The sequence below is a fragment of the Eulemur rufifrons genome, chromosome 16, assembly GCF_041146395.1.
Source record: "Eulemur rufifrons isolate Redbay chromosome 16, OSU_ERuf_1, whole genome shotgun sequence".
In the NCBI taxonomy this organism is placed as follows: Eukaryota; Metazoa; Chordata; class Mammalia; order Primates; family Lemuridae; genus Eulemur; species Eulemur rufifrons.
This window is the reverse complement of record NC_090998.1, coordinates 19,826,078-19,845,530: the sequence shown is the minus strand read 5'-3', so window position 1 is coordinate 19,845,530 and position 19,453 is coordinate 19,826,078. Positions and strand designations below refer to the sequence as shown.

Genomic DNA, 19,453 nt, shown 5'->3' with positions numbered 1-19,453 from the left:
GGTATTGAGTCTTTGATTTGACTCTTGGTTTGACTGTTACTGGTATATAGAGTGCTACTGGAAGGAAGCCTGCTCTCCAGCCTCTTGGGTCAGTCTCCTTGGAGGGGAACCTAGCATGGAATATCCAAGCTCTGGGATCACTCAAGTTCTCCCCACTATTCTGTATTTGCATGGGCTTGTGACGGTGGAAAAGCCTCCAAGAAACTTGGTAGCTGGCTGGTCACGGAAGGCATGTGGGAGGGAGAGAGGGATCCCCCCTTACCCCTTCACTGGGCTCCAAGCCTCTCTGTGTTTGATTCTCACCAATATCCCCTTTCCTTTATCTTCTTCCTTCTCTGGTTCACAATTTTCCTCTGTAAGTTCCCCGGCAGGCTCTGGCACTTCTATGATCTACACCTTAGCTGCATCTCCTCTCCCCCATCCTCTATCTGAAATCCTACCTTCACGCTGGGAAAGTCCGGCAAGCGATGTCTCTAGTCGGCCATCTTGCCCCCTCCTCAGTAGCCTCCCTTTTAAGAAGGGCAGCCAATCTGTAGGCATCATCTTTCCTTTATCTATGCTTCCTGCTCTCCCTATTGATGAGCTGCTGGGTGCAGTAAAGTCAGTTTCTCAAGTCATAAGGAATGAAAGGTAGAGACTTCTGCAAGAGCCAGACCATTAGACTACACTTTCTGGCTGATTAAAAACCTGCTTCCATGAGGCTGATTTCAATATATAAGTGGTGATGGGTGGGGACAGTACCAGATGAGCTGAAAGAATTAACTTTCATTTATTCAACCAATATTTACTGAGGATCTACTAAGTGCCAGGAACTGGAGATACAAATGAGTAACAGGAGATCTTGAACCTCAAGAATCTTTTTCATAGCCAAATCACTACAAAGCAAGTGGAAAGTTCTATGAGAGGGCAAGAAAGGAGAAGTTGTTTTTGGCTACTGGATCAGGAAAGATGATAGAAGTGGCATTTTAATTAGGCTTTGAGAGTTAAGGTCATGGAAAAGCATGTTAGTTGATGAATCTGGAGCATGCTACTTGTATTCAACCTCCTGCATGTACACAGGCAGCAGAAGGACAGAGGCTGGGACCTTTCAGTCAAGGACACAGTTAGAGATGCTGGATATTTAATAACAGATTCAAGACTTCCAGTTTACCTGACAATTGTCAAGGCTTGTAGTTTAATTACTGAATTCAACAAATAGGGGTAGACTTGGCCAGTGGTTTTTTGATCTTAACAAAATTTGCCACTTAAAACACTACAGATGTTAAGTGGTTTTATTTAGGTGACAAATACTTAAGTATTAGATATTCCTTCCATTTTAAGAAAAAATATTTAAGCATTTCTCCACTCATTTCTAAATTCACTGTCCAATTCTTACATTTTGCAATTAATAGTGGCAATCATAGCAGCTTTCAGTAAACTGAGCCAACTGCCTACAGCAATAGAAATTCAATAGCAGCTTCTGAATGCACAAGTAGCAGTGAGTTTTGAATCCCTGAGCCCACATTAAAAAAGAAATTCTCTTCCAAAAAAAAAAAAAGAAAGAAAAAAAAAAACCTACAATAAGATGAATACATATACACAAAGTTGTAAAATAAATCGCATCTCAAGACAAAGCTCCCAGAGTTAAAGCTGATGTTATTTATTTATTTTTTTTCTCTAGAGACACCATTCTGAAAAAATGTTACATTATCAATCACAGTGAAGGCTGAACAGTCCTAATAAATTCTGACTGGGAGAAAATAAGAGGATATCTAGACCACAAATTCTTCCATCATTTGTTTGCAGGACAACTCAGGAGGAGTTTTTGGAAATAAGGCTAAGAATTTACAAGTAATTTTAAAGTTACAAACTCTTCACGGGGCAGATGCCACTTCCTGTTTCTCCTGGGTCTCCTGCATTCAGCGCGGGACTTTTAGTACTCAAGAGGTACTCACAGAGTGTCTGTTAAATGACCATTCGGCAGATCTTAGAGGCTGATTTTTTAAAATAGCATATTGCCCAAGGCAAGTGACTTTCAAAATTAAGAATGTTTTTGCTTACTTGAAGCCTATTTGCATTTATGATTTAACATTTAAACAATTTGGAAATGAAAGATGTGAAGACTACAAACAAGAAGAAAATTGCATACAAGGCTAATTAAAAAAATGAGGTGGGTTATTTGCAATGCTAAATTAAGTTTTAGAATTTCATAATAAAGATACACTTGACCACCAATTAATAGAAAAGTACCCTTTTATTGAGAGGTAAGACAAGTGTATTTACAATATTCAATTGTTAGATAATATAATCTGATGGTGAGACTTTTTAAAGCAGCAGTATTCCAGGAATTACAATTTTTAAGGGGAAAAGAAAAACATTCCAAATTATGTTTCTGTTACAGAAAATACACTTGAACAATGACAGAAACACTTAAGGCTAAGTAGTATTAGACCTTTTCCTCCATCTCTATAGAAATAATCAAAGTACATTTTTGTCACAAAGACAGAAGGCTGATTTTGGAAAGGAAGAAACAACAGGATGTATAGTGTTTTCTATCAGAAGACTAGTATGTTTAAAAATAGAGCCTCATCAAGGGTTCTGAATAAGAAATATAACAATGCTGCCAAGCAGTCCCAAACTCACATTTGATACTAATTACAGACTCACTTAAAACTGAAAACTGCTCCAGCCTCTCAATCTTACTAAGGACTGGGAGATTATCAAGTCCTTTCAAGTCCAATAATGCTTTCTAAGTTGTTGAAAAAGGGATCTCTGTAACAGTGCAAAGAACATTTCGATAGAAATTCATGTCTACAAAGGAGTTAAATAATATAGATGTTCCTTACATTAACAGATACTGTTCTTGCTCTAAAAAGGTATAACAGAATTATCTAGCCACTGTAAATAATATGGGTCAGTCAAAAATATGTATAACAGAGTTCTACAGGGCACCTTATATAAGTCAATCCTCAAGGTATATATATTTGACACTCCCCAAGTGAGGATATTACTCTTTTGAAGAACATTAGACACAACATTAGGCTCTTATTATTCCATGAACTATTGAGGTAGGAGTCTCCATTTGTCAATATTATCGCATTTTCACAGATATCATAAGTCAAATGCAAGTACCAAAAAAGACAGTAATCCACAAGACTGAACCATTACACTATATACCAACTCTTTCCTTCTTTAGATGAGTGAGATTGGGTGTTCTCTGTGCATCAAGATTTAACTAAAAATAACACAAGGTGTAATATATTTTTGTAGACGTGTTTGTAAATAAATACCACAATTTCAATTATAATTTTATGCATTAAAAAGCTTAGCAACTGTTAAAAAAAGTAAACAGTGCAATCATTAGTGGTAAAACAAATAGTACTATGGCTGTTGAAATTTGTTCTGTATCTACCACAAAAGCTGCCACTGGAAAACTAAAGAAGAAACAATTGGTATTTCCTACTGTCAATCAGCAATTGTAGAAAAAGAAACATTATTTTTTTAGTGTCCTGTTTTTAAAAAACTATAGCCAGTTTAATTACAATGAAATAACTTTAGCATACGAATTCAGGTATTTTTTTGATTAATTCAAGATGAAGAGTGAATATGAAGCATATATTATGCATAATGATTTTTGTATGTCAGGAAAAAGGTGAAAATAAGGGAAAACTCAGATTAAATGAATAGCCCTTAAAAAAGTCGTAAGTTTAACCTTTTAACATGTTACATGTCTTAAAGTAAACATTACCAAAAGTTAGTAATTTTATGAAAGACAAAATAAAAACCACTGCTAAAATAAAAAAAGTTAAAAAAAAAGTAAAAAAACATCATGACATGGAAAAATCCACTTGGTTTGCATCATTTAGTATCTTAAATAAAAGACTATTCAAGGAAACAAACTATGTAACAGACTACTTCATGGTCAAGAGTGTCTTTTGTTAAATGCTTACATGTAATGAATGATATAGATACTTAGCAGGTCAGATTCCTAAGAAGTATGAGTATTTCCAGAATGTGTTGCTAACCCCAAAAGTGCTTAGTCAGCTATAATTTAGGACCTAAAAGTAAACCTTTGCATACTCCAACAAAGAACATCTAGTTTAGATTTTCACCTGGTCTTAAAATATCAAGATTCAGAAGAATGACAAAAGTTTTATTTTTAACCATGTTTACAAAAAAAAGTGATTCATACATCAAAACTGGGTTTTCCTTGGTTTTAATACATTAAAATGTCATAATCCAATCTAACTCATGCATCACTTTCAGAGACACAGTGCAATTGGAAATATTTTTGCCATTGCAGTGGATATTTCTAAAAAGCAAACACCTATGGGTGCTCCTGAGCCTTCAAAATAAAAAGAAAACAAACAGGCACCACAGTTCTCTAAGGATGGCTGTGTTTCACAAATGTACATTGTGGAAAAACAATACAAATAGCCTTCAAGAGTTTCCATATGCATTGTAACATGGATTTCATCTCTCTCAGTTTGCTTGCTGACTTCTTAGATCACTTGATTAGAAGCCTATTTTCATTGCTTCTTTGCTAATTGCTGTTGGTACTTTGTAGGCTACACGTTTTAGACTTCTGTAAAGAACATTACAAGCTATCTCATGTAATTTAATTTTGTGCTGAATATTCTTCAAAGGATTTTATAAATAATACAATATTTTAAATGAGTCTTCAAATTCAATTGTTGTTATACCATATTGTTGCTTTCTCCAACTTTATCTACAAACTGTAAGGAGAAGAAAAACAGAAAATTAAAGAAAGCCTATAGCATTATAGAACATTATGTTAACATTTTAAATGTTGATTTAAAAACCCAGCTTTACAAGAAGATTTGTGGAAATTTAAGGTATGACTGACAATGATTAATCCAGTACTACTCACCACTATCTTCTGACACATAAACGTGTATAAAAAATTTTTTTCTAAAAGTTGTTTTTGCATGACATGTTATACATATGAATTTAAGGGTGCAACATGAAAAATGCAACACAATGAATAAAAAAATTATATAAAATGAAGATAACACTGCTAGCTTAACAAAAAAAATTAAAAAATAAAAAACTGAAATGTCAGCCATTCATGCATTAATGAACCCAATAAGATATTTCAACTGACCATTACTGTGGATCTCTTCTGGGCCTATGTAGTCTTTGAACAAACAGATTTAACTCCATTAAGTTCAATAATTAACAACAGTTATTGACTAAAAATACTTTAAATGTGTATTCTGGACTTCAGACTGAAAGTGGCAATGACATTAAAACAGATTTAATGATGCAAAGCATAAATTTATAATTGTTGAATATAAATTTTAGCATTTTAGTGGTTATTTACTTTGGTTACTCCACCCCAAACATAATTTGGCTTTCTTCAGAATTCCAGATGGTGATGTAAATATCCAAACAAAGTACTGTATATAATTAGTGGAGATGTTAAAAGTTATATAACTCAAGTGGTTATAATACTATAAAATTCTAGCAATCATCTAACCATTTTTATTTCACTATTCACATTTTTACTTAAGCATTTATTATAATGAAGTTAATGACAGGAAATAATCTATTGTATTGGGTGTCCATTTATGCAAATACTGCAGAATCCTTAAATTAAGGACACAAATAATTACAACTCTATAACTATCAAGTTTCAGTAAATTCAAAAGCCATTCTAAGTATAAACAACACTGGCTACTGTATGAGCTTGGAGATAAATGCAAATGAAATCAGGGTATACTCCTATAAGCCTAGGTTCCAACGTGTTTTATATTATCACAAATAGGTGACTGGCACATTGAATCTAAAAGTTGTTCTGAAAAAATTGATAGATTCATTAGAATTTTAAGGTAAATTTAAGTGGAGAGAAAGCACAACTCTCTCTCGCCAAAAGTAATTTGAAATATCAGGCTGTCTTGGCTGTAAGGTTCTGAGTCTAAAATTAACCTGGGGATGGAAATGGGATTAGGCTTATAGTAGTACTTATTTTTCTATGGGTAAGCCATCCTTCAGCTCTTTGAGAATTCAGCAAATGCTATGGACCTTCTCTCTAGAAACAATTACAAAAATCTGTATACAACTTTAGGAAGCTGAGAGACTCTTGGACCTAACTAGAACTTTTGGTCTTTCTAATTTGCCTTTAAAGCCAGTTTATCCTAGTCATTCAGGATAGACTTGGAACCACGAAGTGGATCTAAAGGATATGTATACTTCTGATGTGGGTCAGAACTAAAGCCAAAAGGATTGTCCCAAACTCAGTTGAATTCCAGACTACCCAGATTCTTTTAGAACTTAAAGATTTTGTTTTGTTTTGAAACTTAAGGATGTAGGCTAAAACAGGTCATCTGCACTTGTCTTGTAATTGACCAAGTTCCCTGAGGTCAATGAAATACCATCCTTCATTCATTTGTTCAGCAAAAATGTTTTGACTTTCCACTATATGCCAGGTATTATGCTGGCCCCTGAAGGGACAACAATGACTAAAACACAGTCTGTCTCTGCTGTCAAGGACTGTAGTTTCATGTGGAAGCCTTTTTTCTGACAATTAAAAACAGAAGTAAATGTTATGATGGGGTGTGCACAGGAATGCTACAGAAGCGCAGCCCAAGCCAGCCACAGGGAATCAGGAAAGGTTTTTCTAAGGAGGCAATATATAAGTTGCATTCTAACAGGCCTCTGAGCCTCCACTAAGAGATGTTATAATCATCAAGCTTGCAGTTTAGTACCAAACATTTGCTGGATGAATATTGAATGAAGGGAAGAGACTTCACTTGTCAATTTTTAAAACATTTTCTTTAACTTTTATTATCTGATTTGACTCTTTATTTTGTCAAGGTGGAAACCAAGGCATGCACTGGAAACTGAACTTGAAAAGACTGTTCAAATTGTGGATAAATCCGGGAACAGAATCTTACTATCTGACTCCTAGTATAAACCGTGTTTTATTTAACTGTCTTAATCCAGTCCACTTGATGATACAGTCTGGAAAAGAAAGTATTTGCAAGAAATAATGGTTTCCTTTTTGTATTGTTGCTTCTAAAATTAGAGCTTATATAAAACTGAATTGAAAAATGCCTTGAACTCTCAAAGAGAAAGGTAGCACAGCATATCAATCTGAGTAATACTAAAAAATAGAGAATATTAAAAATGGATACGATGAAACAAACTTCAAGTTTTATAGGTTTAGCAATGATTATTTTCTGGTATTCATGGTAACTATGACCTATGTGATGTAACCATTTATATCACAATAAAAAAACTCATCAATTATTCAATCATATATAAATCACTCAAGTTTCTAGAAGTAAAAAGCATCAAAGAGTATGTATATTGACAGTTTAAAAAATATATTGCTAAATGCATGATCACTTACTGATCTAATTCCAGGTAAATTTAAGAGAGATCCAAGGACTGGCACTCTTCTAATAAAGCCAACAACCACAGGAAAGAAGCCCCTGGGAGAGGGAAAAAAGAAAGTTCTTAAAATTTACACATTTTTCCATTACAAAAATCAATCGCTAACCAAGTAAAAAGAAAGGATCCCATTAAAATTTTGAATGTTTTAGACTTCAAACTTGGAATTATGAATAACTACAAACATAATTTAAAATTTTGTGATTTGTGATAAGAATGTGAGAAGCATGTAGTAAGGCCTAGCTACGTCACATGCTCAGATTATGAGTTATCTCAGTTCAGCTGCTGAAGATTTCTTCAACTATGGCTAAGTTGCATGGGGTGAAACTGATCAAAAGAAAGGGATTGTCCAGACCATATTATTGAAAATAATAACAGCTGTCATTTACTAAATAAATACTAAGTGTCAACAACACTGAGAAACTGTCTGACAGAAGGTAATCCTCACTATGTCCCATTTTTTGGTAGAAATACAAGTCTACAGAAGTTACACAGCTTCTAACCATTTTAAAATTAATTGTGGATCAGTTAAGCCACCTCATTATAGGAAGAGAATAAAATAGTTTATTTAAAAATGCACAGGAAATAAACTTTTTCTGGGTCTTAAAATTAGGTACTGTAATATTATAAAATACATATTTGGTCTTGGATCCCATTTTGTGGCATATGACTCAAAAAATCCTTAGACTCTCCATAAGGTGATGTCTTTTTGTGTGCTAATGAGTTGACCAGTAGCTGGCAGCCTAGGTAGCTTTGGGATGGGGGCTGGTTACCAGGAAGACCAAGGCAGGATTAGACGGTTGGGACTTTCAGCTCCACCCTCCACACTCCAAGGAGGCAAGATGGGCTGAAGGTGGAGACAATCACCAATGGCCAATGATTTAATCATTGTGTCTATGTAATGAAGCCTCCATAAAAACCCAAAAAAGACAGATGAGGGAGGCGGGCGCAGTGGCTCACGCCTGTAATCCTAGCACTCTGGGAGGCCAAGGCAGGTGGATTGTTTGAGCTCAGGAGTTCGAGACCAGCCTGAGCAAGAGCGAGACCTCATCTCTACTAAAAATATTAAGAAATTATATGGACAACTAAAAATATATAGAAAAAATTAGCCGGGCATGGTGGCGCATGCTTGTAGTCCCAGCTACTCAGGAGGCTGAGGCAGTAGGATTGCTTGAGCCCAGGAGTTTGAGGTTGCTGTGAGCTAGGCTGACGCCATGGCACTCTAGCCTGGGCAACAGAGTGAGATTCTGTCTCAAAAAAAAAAAAAAAAGAAAGAAAAAGAAAAAGAAAAAAAAGATGGGGGAGCTTCCAGCTAGCTGGATGTGTAGAGGTTCCTGGAGGGTGGCTCACCCTGGAGGGCATGGAAGCTCAACCATCCCTCTTCCCCCACATCTTGCTCCATGCATCTCTTTATCTGTACCCTTTGTAATATCCTTTACAACAAACTAGTAAATGTAAGAAAGTGCTTCCCTGAGATCTGTGAGCTGCTCTGGTAAATTAATTGAACCCAAGGAGGGTGTCATGGGAACCCCAACTTATAGCTGCTTGGTCAGAAATACCAGTAAAACAGCCTGGAGCTTGCGAATGACATCATGGGAGGGGCAGTCTTGTGGACTGAGCCCTCAACCTGTGTGATCTAGTGCTATCTCCACGTAGATTGTATAAGAATTGAATTGGAGCACATCCAGCTGGTGTCTGCTGCAGAATTGATTGCTTGTTTTGTGAAGGAAAAACCCCCACTGATTTGGTCACAGAAGTCTACTGTATTGATTGTGGTGAGAGCAGAGGAAAAACAGTTTGTGTTTTCTCCACACATAGGAATGAAAATACTAAAATGAATAGAATTTCTATTATGAATCTGCAGAAGTCAAAATACATGGACTAAAGGAAGAGTTAAATAGAAAGCAGGATTTTTTTTAAATTACAGAAATAGTTCTTGGCCGGGCGCGGTGGCTCACGCCTGTAATCCTAGCACTCTGGGAGGCCGAGGCGGGTGGATCGCTCGAGGTCAGGAGTTCGAGACCAGCCTGAGCAAGAGCGAGACCCCGTCTCTACCAAAAATAGAAAGAAATTATATGGACAACTAAAATATATATATACAAAAAATTAGCCGGGCATGGTGGTGCATGCCTGTAGTCCCAGCTACTAGGGAGGCTGAGGCAGTAGGATCGCTTAAGCCCAGGAGTTTGAGGTTGCTGTGAGCTAGACTGACGCCACGGCACTCACTCTAGCCCGGGCAACAGAGCGAGACTCTGTCTCAAAAAAAAAAAAAAAAAAAGAAATAGTTCTTATGTTGATGGTATATGTACACATTTCAAACACAATCACAATTATTGGTATTTTAAAAAATATAACAGCATGTGATTTCAATGCTATTATTTAGAATTATAAACATCTAGAAAAACAACGCCAAAGACTCTTGGCACTATACCTTATACTAAGAATATCTCAGAACATAACAAAACCCAGTATTTATAGACTTCTCTAAACCTCGAAGCCAACGTATTATTTCAACTTTATCAATGACGCTAAGTCTCCCCATCTTTATTCATCTCACAGATCAGCTTTGGCTTTTAACCCTCATTGCTAAAATCTCTACATAATTGAGAAAGCCATTCTCCTAGTCCTTAAATTGCTTGAGTTTTCTGATGCAAGATACACCTGCCTTGATAAACTCCTCTTCCTTACTCTCTTCTCTCTTAGCCACTAAGATCTTTACTCCTAGTTCCTCTCCTACACCATCCCCTAGTCTCTTCTTTCTCCACCCACCCTAAAATGTCAAGAGTGTTCCAAGATTCCAATCAAGCAGATCTCTATACTCTGTAGTGTATCAACAGCCTCTTGACTGGCTTCCCTGCCTTCAGTTTTTCTCTTTAATACACACTTCATACTGATCAGACCAATCTTCCTAAAACACCTACCTGGTTATATCACTTCTGGTTTAAAAATCTTTGTGGCACCGCCTTCCTTGAATACTGCTCCCCATCCCAGATTTGATTACAGGATAAAATATGCTTTTCTTAACCAGTCATCAAAGGAAGTTTGCAACCTAGCCCCAACCTTCCTTTTCAGTCTCATCACCATTTTCTTCCATTTACCGTGTGTTACTATTCTATGGGACTCTTCATTCTTTCCAGAATAAGCTGTATACTTTCATGACACTGTCTGTTCCTTCTGTCCAGTTAACAATCCTTCCCTTCCTATTTGTAGGATGAATTCTAACCCACTCTTCAAGGCCCAGTTTATAAGTAACCATTTCTTATCTCTCCCTGGATTTATTAATTCCTTCTGTAATTACAATCCTATAATATTTTGCATATACATCTATAATGGCATTATGCATATATCCTACTGATGTCTTTACAGTCTATTTCCCATGTTAGAAATGAGAGATTCCATAAAGCAGATTTGACACTTAATTCATTTTATGTCTCCTGTGGGTAATACAGTGCCTGGTAGGTATTAACATAAGATGAAGGGTATGTATTTATGGAATAAATAATTAAGACCAACATTTTCTCATATGCGTACTATTATTTGTTTACTTGCTAATGGGCATTTGTAAAATATTAACTGATCAAAATTTCCCATAGTGTATTTGATACAGAATTTTCCAATATGTATATACATTAAACAAATTGCCATCAATTGGCAGTAACTGTGAAGTATAAGGTTCTACACACTAAAATGCTGGATTGATTGATCACTGCTTAGTTGATGAAAATATCAATCATAAAGAGAATACCTTAAAATGCCCATAAAATGAATTTTATTGCTTTGACAATACAAGATAGTTTATACTGTTACTTAGGCAAACATTTACATTTGATAAACACTTCTATAACTGATTGATCTAAAGCTGTAATAAACGATTCAGCCTAAACAAAATTCCTTTTAAGGAAATGATCATCTTCTTCCTGACACTGATGCAAATATCTGGGTTTTCCATAATAATTATCTGACACATTGGCTTACTTAAAGAGAAAATGATTGCCTTACCTGAACAAGAGAAAGAATCCATAAATTTCGAAGATCATGCCTATCAAAGGCCAGCCAATAAGGACTACAAATACACCACCCAGAAAAAATCCTGTAGCTTTCATTTTATGTTTTTGAAAGAAGAATCTGAATGTTCTTTCTAAACCAATTACAAAAGCCAAGCCAGCCACAAATAAAACCTAGAAGAGAAAGAAAATGCAACACAGAAAAAGCAGTTAAACACAGTGCATAAATTTGAAAAGTAAGGTCAAAGCTAAATATGATAAAAAGAAGAACATTTGTTTGGCTTTTAATGTGGGCAATTGGCCAGAGAGAACTGCAATGCATAACCAAGAAGCAGAACCAAGGAGTTGGTTAAGCATGTTAAAGTTGTAGTTGTATTCCACTCGTCTCATTCCTCTTCTATCTTGATTAAATGGAGAAAAAGAGAAACGAAAAAAGATTAGACGTTACCAAGGGGCATCTACATTTGCAGTAGTTTTCCTAGTTTCAGCTGGATGAGGATGGCTTAGTCAAGCAGATGAGTTGGCAAGGCATAAAGAGGAAAGCTGCCCATAAACATCACCCAGAGGTATTCCCTCCTGGTTCTGAAATATTCATTACAGACCATAGGAGTTTCTATGGATGGGAGAAATACTGACATAGCTAAGTTGCTAGTAGAAGAAACAATGCAAAGCCAGGAAGAACTTTTTAGTTCTGTTAATTCCAGAATATCTGGCGTTGCAGAAATAAAATTACAACCATGTGTTCAAATATACATATATTTTGAATGTTTTCTGATCGTGGACAAGTAATGATGATCTATTAGAAGCTTGCTTTTTCAACTGTGTTTTATTTCCAAATACTTGCCCTCCCCCATTTACTTTCTTTAGTGAAAAATATTTCACTTTATATTAAGTCTAATGGTTAAGCTTCATATTCTGGGACACCAATGCTGTTTATATTATCCTTTATTAAAACATCAATTTTGTATAATTTTGCCATCCTTTATCTTTTCCTATTTCCAGTGAAAAGTCTAATGGTATATATGGTTCAAAAGATATTTAATCATTATTCAGTGACTTTATTGTCTTCTTAGAAGGGTTATTTTTAATTTCTAGAACTTTTACATAACCTCCACACATGGATAGCATAGTACACATTCCAAACAATACACAACCCATTCTAAGCAAGTCAGCCACTAAAATAGAGATATATATTTTTAAAAGGTTTTTAGAAATCTGTTTATGCTATACAGCTGAATCAAATGTGAAGTCTCAGATTTTTAAAGTCAAAATACTTTAACAAATTTCCCAAAACATGGGACTATTAAGTCATTTATTTTGAACTCCTATTTAGAGGTAGTCTTCATTAATCTGTTATAAATCACGTAACAAACACTTAACAGAGCAGTTATGGAATCAGAAAACCTCATTAAGTGTTTACCTTTTATCTAAACAGAAAGCTGACAGGTTTCATTCCTGATGGAAATAGAGGATGTAATAGAAATTACATATGAGTAATAGTGAATTATTTTCCCCAAATTTAATAGCAGGTAATAATGCATTTGTAGTTAAAATTTCCTTATGAATTTAGTTAAAATATATATTCAAAAACTCACATTTCCAATAGCCAGTAGTGCTTTGTCAAAAAAGAGAATCATTCCAAAGAACAGGAAAAACACTCCAAATCCTGTTAATCCCATTCCAATTTCTGCAATATAAGTTATATGGTTAAGGGTAGAGAAAAATTAAAGTCACATTAACATCCCTATAAATTAAGTAAAAAAATATTCCCAGTTTTTCTTTTGGTTGGTATAAGAAATAGGTACGCAACATTGCAGGTTAACTTCATAATGACACTCATTAAGATCTATAACAAGTTTAATTAACATCAACAAGTTACTTCAAAATTTAAAACATGAATGGAAATTTCTAACCCTTACATATGAGATAGCATTTCTCAGACATAGCCATGATAGAAAAAGATGAATCAGTATTCTAAACCTTTGGTTATGTATTGTTTCCCCTCCCAAGAACCTCTCTGGCATCAGACTTAAATTTATAGGTTTCCTTTAATGATTTATCTCCTTTCATATTCTATGATTATTACTTATATGTACAGTATCTGTAGTTCCTTCTTACCCTTATTAAAATTAATTCCTTTTTTATTCCATTAGAAATGTTATGGTAGGTCAGCACAATATACTTCATTCAATTATATTCTATTTGTTACAATGGCAAAAGAAATAGTTTGGGAATCATGGTAGCAGTCTTCTCAAAAGTTAATTTTCAGAATGTTAGGCATCACTTTTAACTTCTTGATGGCTTGTTATAGATTTATCATCTAAAAATTTATCTTAACTACAAATCCATTCACATATTTAGTCTAGAGTCCTAAAATCACCTCTCCAAAGTTTCAAAGAATACTGTTTTACCTAATATTCTAGGCTTTCCCTTTTTCATTCGAAAACAAAGAATTGTTGATCAACTATTATACTAGATGTGAGGAAGTGTTCTAGGTAACAAATACACAGTGGTGGACAAAGTGCAAGCTTTAAAGTCTATATATAAAGTCTGCATATAAAATTAATAATTTTACTGACTTTACATTCTCTAGGTCTTATCTTTTTAGCGTGAAAAGTCTTAACTAAGGTGGCAGATGTACTCTTCTGTTAATGCTACAAAGCACAATCTACTAAATCACCTCTTTGATCATTTTAGTTTGATCATTTTTGTTTTTAGGAAGTAGCCACCAATCCTTGTTTTATTCACAACCACTATCTGCATACGGATAATGAGTCAGAGCAGAAGCCATCATATTTTCGGAAACACAGTTTTAAGTACACTATTAGTGATTTCTAATCTGTTACTTGTTTTGCCTCAGTTCCAGAAAGCTAAAACCTAGGTCACAGCTGCTTAAAAAAAAATCTTAAGTCATATAAAATGTTCTGATGACTTGAAAATTTGTATCAACTTTAGCTTTTTCTACATCCCCTAGCACGTCAATTTCCTGGTGACTGCTGTCTTCCATTCTAGCCACTTTTTGCTTGCAGAGATAGTCTGAAAGAATTTAGGTACCTGTCTATAAATACACCAGTTTAAGGGTATTCCACAGACACACATTCTTATGAAAATTTGAGGCTGATATTTTCATGCTTAAATGCCCTAAGAGATTTACCAAAGTAACTGTTTAGGTATCAGAAATAATTTCCTAGGGGGAAATATGGACAAAGGGGCAAGTAAAATTCCATGAAAAAACTATTTAGTAGTTAAGATATAACTATTTGCAGCTTTGTTAGTTGAATATGACTAATTTCTGCCTTTTCACAAATTATCTTAATAATTACATAAAAATTTTGAGATGTTTGTTCATTAGAAAGGAAATTATACAGAAATATACCTACTATGCACTGAGAATTTACCATGAATTAGGCCTCATGAGGGGCTTCACGCACCTTATATAACTTAATACTCCCAATACTAATGGAATGTAGATATAATTACATCATTTTAAGGATGGAGGAAATTCAAGTTTAGAGAGTTGACTTCAGTTGCCAAAGTCGTACTTCTAGTTAAGCATTTACATTTTGGTTTTGAATCCAAAGCCGGTATACTTAACCATTATGCTATATTTCTTCCCACAGAATTTTTTTTTCAGTTAATATGTTTGGTTAAATGAAACCCAAGGGCTTTGGGGTATACTGAACTTAGGGAAGTGTCTTTTAGGTGATTCAAGTTTAATATTAGTTATCTAATATAACTAAGTAGAAGCCAGAGGAGCTATTAAAAACTGACTGCAGTGAAAAAGGACGATGTCTGAGTATGGTTTACCATTTAATGAAGTGTTTATACAAATATCTTGTAATTCCTTTAACTACATTAGCAGGTAAAAAGTAGCACTGGCCTCATGTTTCATATGGGTAACCAAGGACCCAGAGAGATTAAGTAACTTGCCCTTGATCATGGAATCAGCAAAAGTGTGTGTGGTTGTGGTGGTGGTGTGGACTCAGAAGTCAGTCAGACTTCTCACTCCATAGTCAACGGACCTACAGCCACAACATGGCAACCAAAACATTTCTGCTACTTTATCTAGTATAGTCCACAGGGGACAGTTACCTGTAACATCTTTGCCAGACCTGGCACTGGCATGAAATTGGCAAGTATCCCCTAATCTAAATGGGTCAAAAGACTCCAGCTGGCCTCATTGTACCCTTTTCTCATCTCCAGAATTCCCTTCTTCCCATCTCCAGAATTCCCTTCTTCCCTATCCTTATGTATTCATAAGCCTTTGGCTATCAAAAGGCCTATATGGAACTGTCTTCTTCCCATCAGAATCATACCCAGCACAATAAATTTATCTTCCTTTTGCATAGTATCAAACTTTCATTCTTTCTGTCCACAAGTTAAAAAAGGAAATCTGATAAAAGCAATCTAATAAAACTAATCCGGGCCGGGCACAGTGGCTCACGCCTGTAATCCTAGCACTCTGGGAGGCCCAGGCAGGTGGATTGTTTTGAGCTCAGGAGTTCGAGACCAGCCTGAGCAAGAATGAGACACCGTCTCTACTAAAAATAGAAAGAAATTAACTGGACAACTAAAAATATATATAGAAAAAATTAGCTGGGCATGGTGGCACATGCCTGTAGTCCCAGCTACTTGGGAGGCTGAGGCAGGATTGCTTGAGCCCAGGAGTTTGAGGTTGCTGTGAGCTAGGCTGACTCCATGGCACTGTAGCCTGGGCAAAACAAAATAAAACCAAACAAAAAACCAAAAACTAATCTGGCTAACATAAAAGGCGTACTATGGAAATTTTATAGGGAAAGACATGCATAATTCAATGGCAAACACTGTTAGCATTTTGGTATCTTATTCATAATTTTTTAAAAAGCAGCACTGTCTTTTATTTTTTTCTTTAAAAAACAGAAATGATACAAAAAGGAATTCAGTTTAGTATCAACTGTATTGAATAACTCAATTGAATATCACAGTATTTTAGGCACTGTGATGAAATGAGGATTTAGAGGCAGCACAGGAACTGCCTCTCCCCCATCCCTCTGAATAAATCCTGCTTTTGTTTGTTTGTTTGTTTGTTTGTTTCTGTGGGGTGGGGAGAGTGCTACTACAGAATTCCTTAAAACAATCATGAATTGCCATTTACACTACTCTGATCAGTGCTTGGTCACCTTCTCCTAGAATCAAAATCCCAGAATAATCCTGGCAAATAACTTGAATGATGGCCAATCTCTGCAGTTAAACACACACACACCCCCCTTGAAATCCAAAAAACTTTTGGATCACTAATCATTTTATGTTCCAATCTACTGCCTCACCTAAAACATCTGGCAAGTGAACAGCAAAGTGTGAAATTTTATCTTCCTCGCCAATTTAGTGAAGTGAGAACACTTCCTATTCTGCCCATAGTCCAACACCACCCTTTTGTTCTGGTTTTTGGAAGGATGTAAATTAGGCACTCATCACTATAATAAGTCTTCAATAGAAGAATCTCTATACAAAGGATAATTCTTTTTTATATATTTAATATCACAGACTCAGATCATTCCAAGATCTCAAATAAAGTTTACATCAAGTCTTCTTAGACACTAGTAGGGAACAGTGATAAGAACGAAGGTTTTTGAGTCAGCAGACCTGGGATCCAAGTTTTGTTTCTGTCACTTTTCTTATGACCATGCACTGAATTTCTTTTGTGCCTCACTTAATTTATAAAAGTGCTATGTTCCTCTCTACCTTATAGGACTCTTATAAGAATTATGCATAATGACTTATATAAAAGAACATGGTCAAGTGAAAGAAATATCTTTACACAATTGCTAGTAATTATTATTCCAGTAGATCTTCTCCCCCTCCAAAAAAACTACACTTATATTTTATGTCTTCTGATCAGAACAGGTGAGACTAATGGACCAAAATGGGCAATCTTCCTGGGTCAGAGCAGGTGGCCCAACGTGCAAACTCTGTGCAATCTCAGGAGGGAAGACAGCCTGATTGGGTGGCAGTATGTGTAGGAGACCTTAGAAGCTCTGTGAAGTTCATGTCTGCCACAACTTGAATCTAAACACTAAGATTCCACTTTAAAATAGCGTATTTAACATTAAATTCTACTTTCACTCGATCCATTGTTTAATTCTTCAAATCTTGAAAATTTGAGTCAATTAACTGGAATAAGAAATGAAAAGCATGGCAGATAAGGCAAAGTGAGACAAAAAGAGGCTATCACCATCATCAAAAGATAAGAAAGCACAGAGCTTGGGCAGATATGAAAATTAAAAAACTATTAAGATTGACAAGAAGTGGCAGAAAAGTGGAAATGTTATATGGAAAGAAAAGGAAACAGATAGCAATGCTAACCTTAAGAGATGAGATAGGCCTGGAGAACTCTGTGGCAGGCAGAAAGGAATGCTAAAATAATAAAACATGCCACAAAGCACAACATACAATACTAACGAAAGAAATCCTTTAACTGAACACAATGTGGCTTTTCACTACTGTTGAAAAGTACTACTGTACTTTTACTACTTTAGCGGGTAGGTAAGTCAAGTCGTTTCAGGGGATTTTTAAAAGGTTGCTTTCAGTGGTGGCAAAACGCGAATATTCAAAATATTGTATTTAAGTGTGTAAGCACATTTCCAAAAGGAGCGCACAGTAGGTGACATTTAAAATACCGCCTACCAAACAGCCATTGACTTGTAGAAGACCCCAAGTATGTCACGTGCAGAAATGACCCCGAGAGTGGGCCGCGAGCACCGCACAAACTTTCTCTTGTAGCAGTCCCCCAGAACAAAGCGCCCATCTCACTGTGGACGAGGAGAGCAGCGCGACCCTGGCACGAAACAGAGGCTGAGCTAAAGCTCCCCCTCCCCAGCTCGGGCGTCCCACCCTGCCGCACTGACTATCCTCCCAGGCCAGGTCCGCCACCGCAAGTCTAGCCTCAGTCCCCTGAAGGCAGCCCTCCAGGTCCCAGCAGTCCTAGCTCAGTCTCGCAGGCCGCCGTCCCCAACGCGGAGCTTCATTCATTGACCCCGGCAGAGGGACAGGCGGGAGAGACCCAGCCCAAGCGAGGCGTGTGCGGGACTCGAGGGGGGGGGGCCGGGAAAGCTGCTTACTCTGGGTGTCCGTTAAGGAGATCATGGCTGCAGTGGTGAGGGCAGTGATGGCAGCACCTCAGAACGCCCAGGGTGGGAAGCTGAGTCGGGAGAAAAGAGACTGGGTACAGCCCAGGCAAGAGCCGCCACGTCTTCCGGAAACACGCAGCCACCCCACCCCCGCTTCAAGACCTCTTTCTATTGGCTAAACCCACTCCCAATCTCAACCAATAACCCGTGACTTTGTTCGATGACGCGCCAGGGGGCCACACCCCTTGACCAATTAGAGAAGGTTATTATTTGCCATTGGTTGAGCAGACCGACCCGGAAGGGTGGATGCTCCCAGCTGGGTGGCGGGAAGATTTTATTGGAGAGCGGCGGATAGAGGTGCGTAGCGATGCAGAGGCCGGGTGCTTTGGGGTTGGAGGCCCGAGAGTTGGAGTGGGCTGTTTTCACTCGGTGGGGAGAGGTGCTAGGATAACTCCCGTTATACCTTTGAAGGGCCAAGGGTATGCGCTCCTTCTCTGATCTTTCGCTTTTCTGCCTGAGGGCGAGGCCGTCCATCGCAGATCACTTCCTTCCACCGACACTTTGGGAAGAAACGAGGGCGTTAATCACTGCTTTGCTGTGTTGAAGCTCGAGCTTTTAGGGGCATGTTCAGCTGCCGAACCATCTCTTTTGTTCTCTCCAGCCTTTTCTATGCAAGAGGCTTGGCCACCAAAGCCTGTTTATTAGCAGGCACCATTTATTGAGAAATACCACTGGGGATACTTCTTCCATCCCTCGCTTCACAGTAGCGTAATGGAGGGTATTATTAAGTTATTGTTGCCCCTAAATGCAGGTGACAGGGAGAAGAGTGATGTGTGTCTGATTTAGCCTGTGTTATGTCAGGCACAGTGGCATTTCCTCCAACATCAATGACTGACTGTCACCCTGTGAATTTTTTCCTATGGATGCTTAGCTTATACTTCCGAGTGA

At 36.8% G+C, this 19,453-nt stretch overlaps 2 protein-coding genes across 2 annotated transcripts in view; one reads left to right on the top strand and one right to left on the bottom strand.

Moving 5' to 3' along the window:
* Nucleotides 1–1,983: 1,983 nt before the first annotated feature.
* GOLT1B (golgi transport 1B) lies at nucleotides 1,984–18,650 on the bottom strand. Its single transcript, XM_069490780.1, has 5 exons — nucleotides 18,497–18,650; nucleotides 12,995–13,086; nucleotides 11,395–11,573; nucleotides 7,355–7,436; nucleotides 1,984–4,715 (listed from the first exon to the last, which is right to left on the bottom strand). Exons 1-5 carry the CDS (start codon nucleotides 18,519–18,521, stop codon nucleotides 4,677–4,679), a joined length of 417 nt encoding a protein of 138 aa, XP_069346881.1. The 5' UTR covers nucleotides 18,522–18,650; the 3' UTR covers nucleotides 1,984–4,676.
* A 186-nt stretch (nucleotides 18,651–18,836) lies between these two features.
* RECQL (RecQ like helicase) overlaps nucleotides 18,837–19,453 on the top strand; it is a 31,283-nt gene continuing 30,666 nt past the window's right edge. The window contains exon 1 of the mRNA XM_069490185.1: nucleotides 18,837–18,862. The gene's annotated coding sequence lies outside the window, so the exon portion shown is untranslated. The remainder of the gene's footprint in view (nucleotides 18,863–19,453) is intronic.

Bases quoted from the DNA above. Each gene is read 5' to 3' on its own strand.
- GOLT1B (XM_069490780.1), bottom strand. From the start codon at position 18,521: ATGATCTCCTTAACGGACACCCAGA. The intron at 13,087-18,496 runs GTAAGCAGCTTT...CTTATATTGCAG, and splicing joins CTCCTTAACGGACACCCAGA to AAATTGGAATGGGATTAACA. The intron at 11,574-12,994 runs GTGAGTTTTTGA...TTTCTCTTCTAG, and splicing joins CACTACTGGCTATTGGAAAT to GTTTTATTTGTGGCTGGCTT.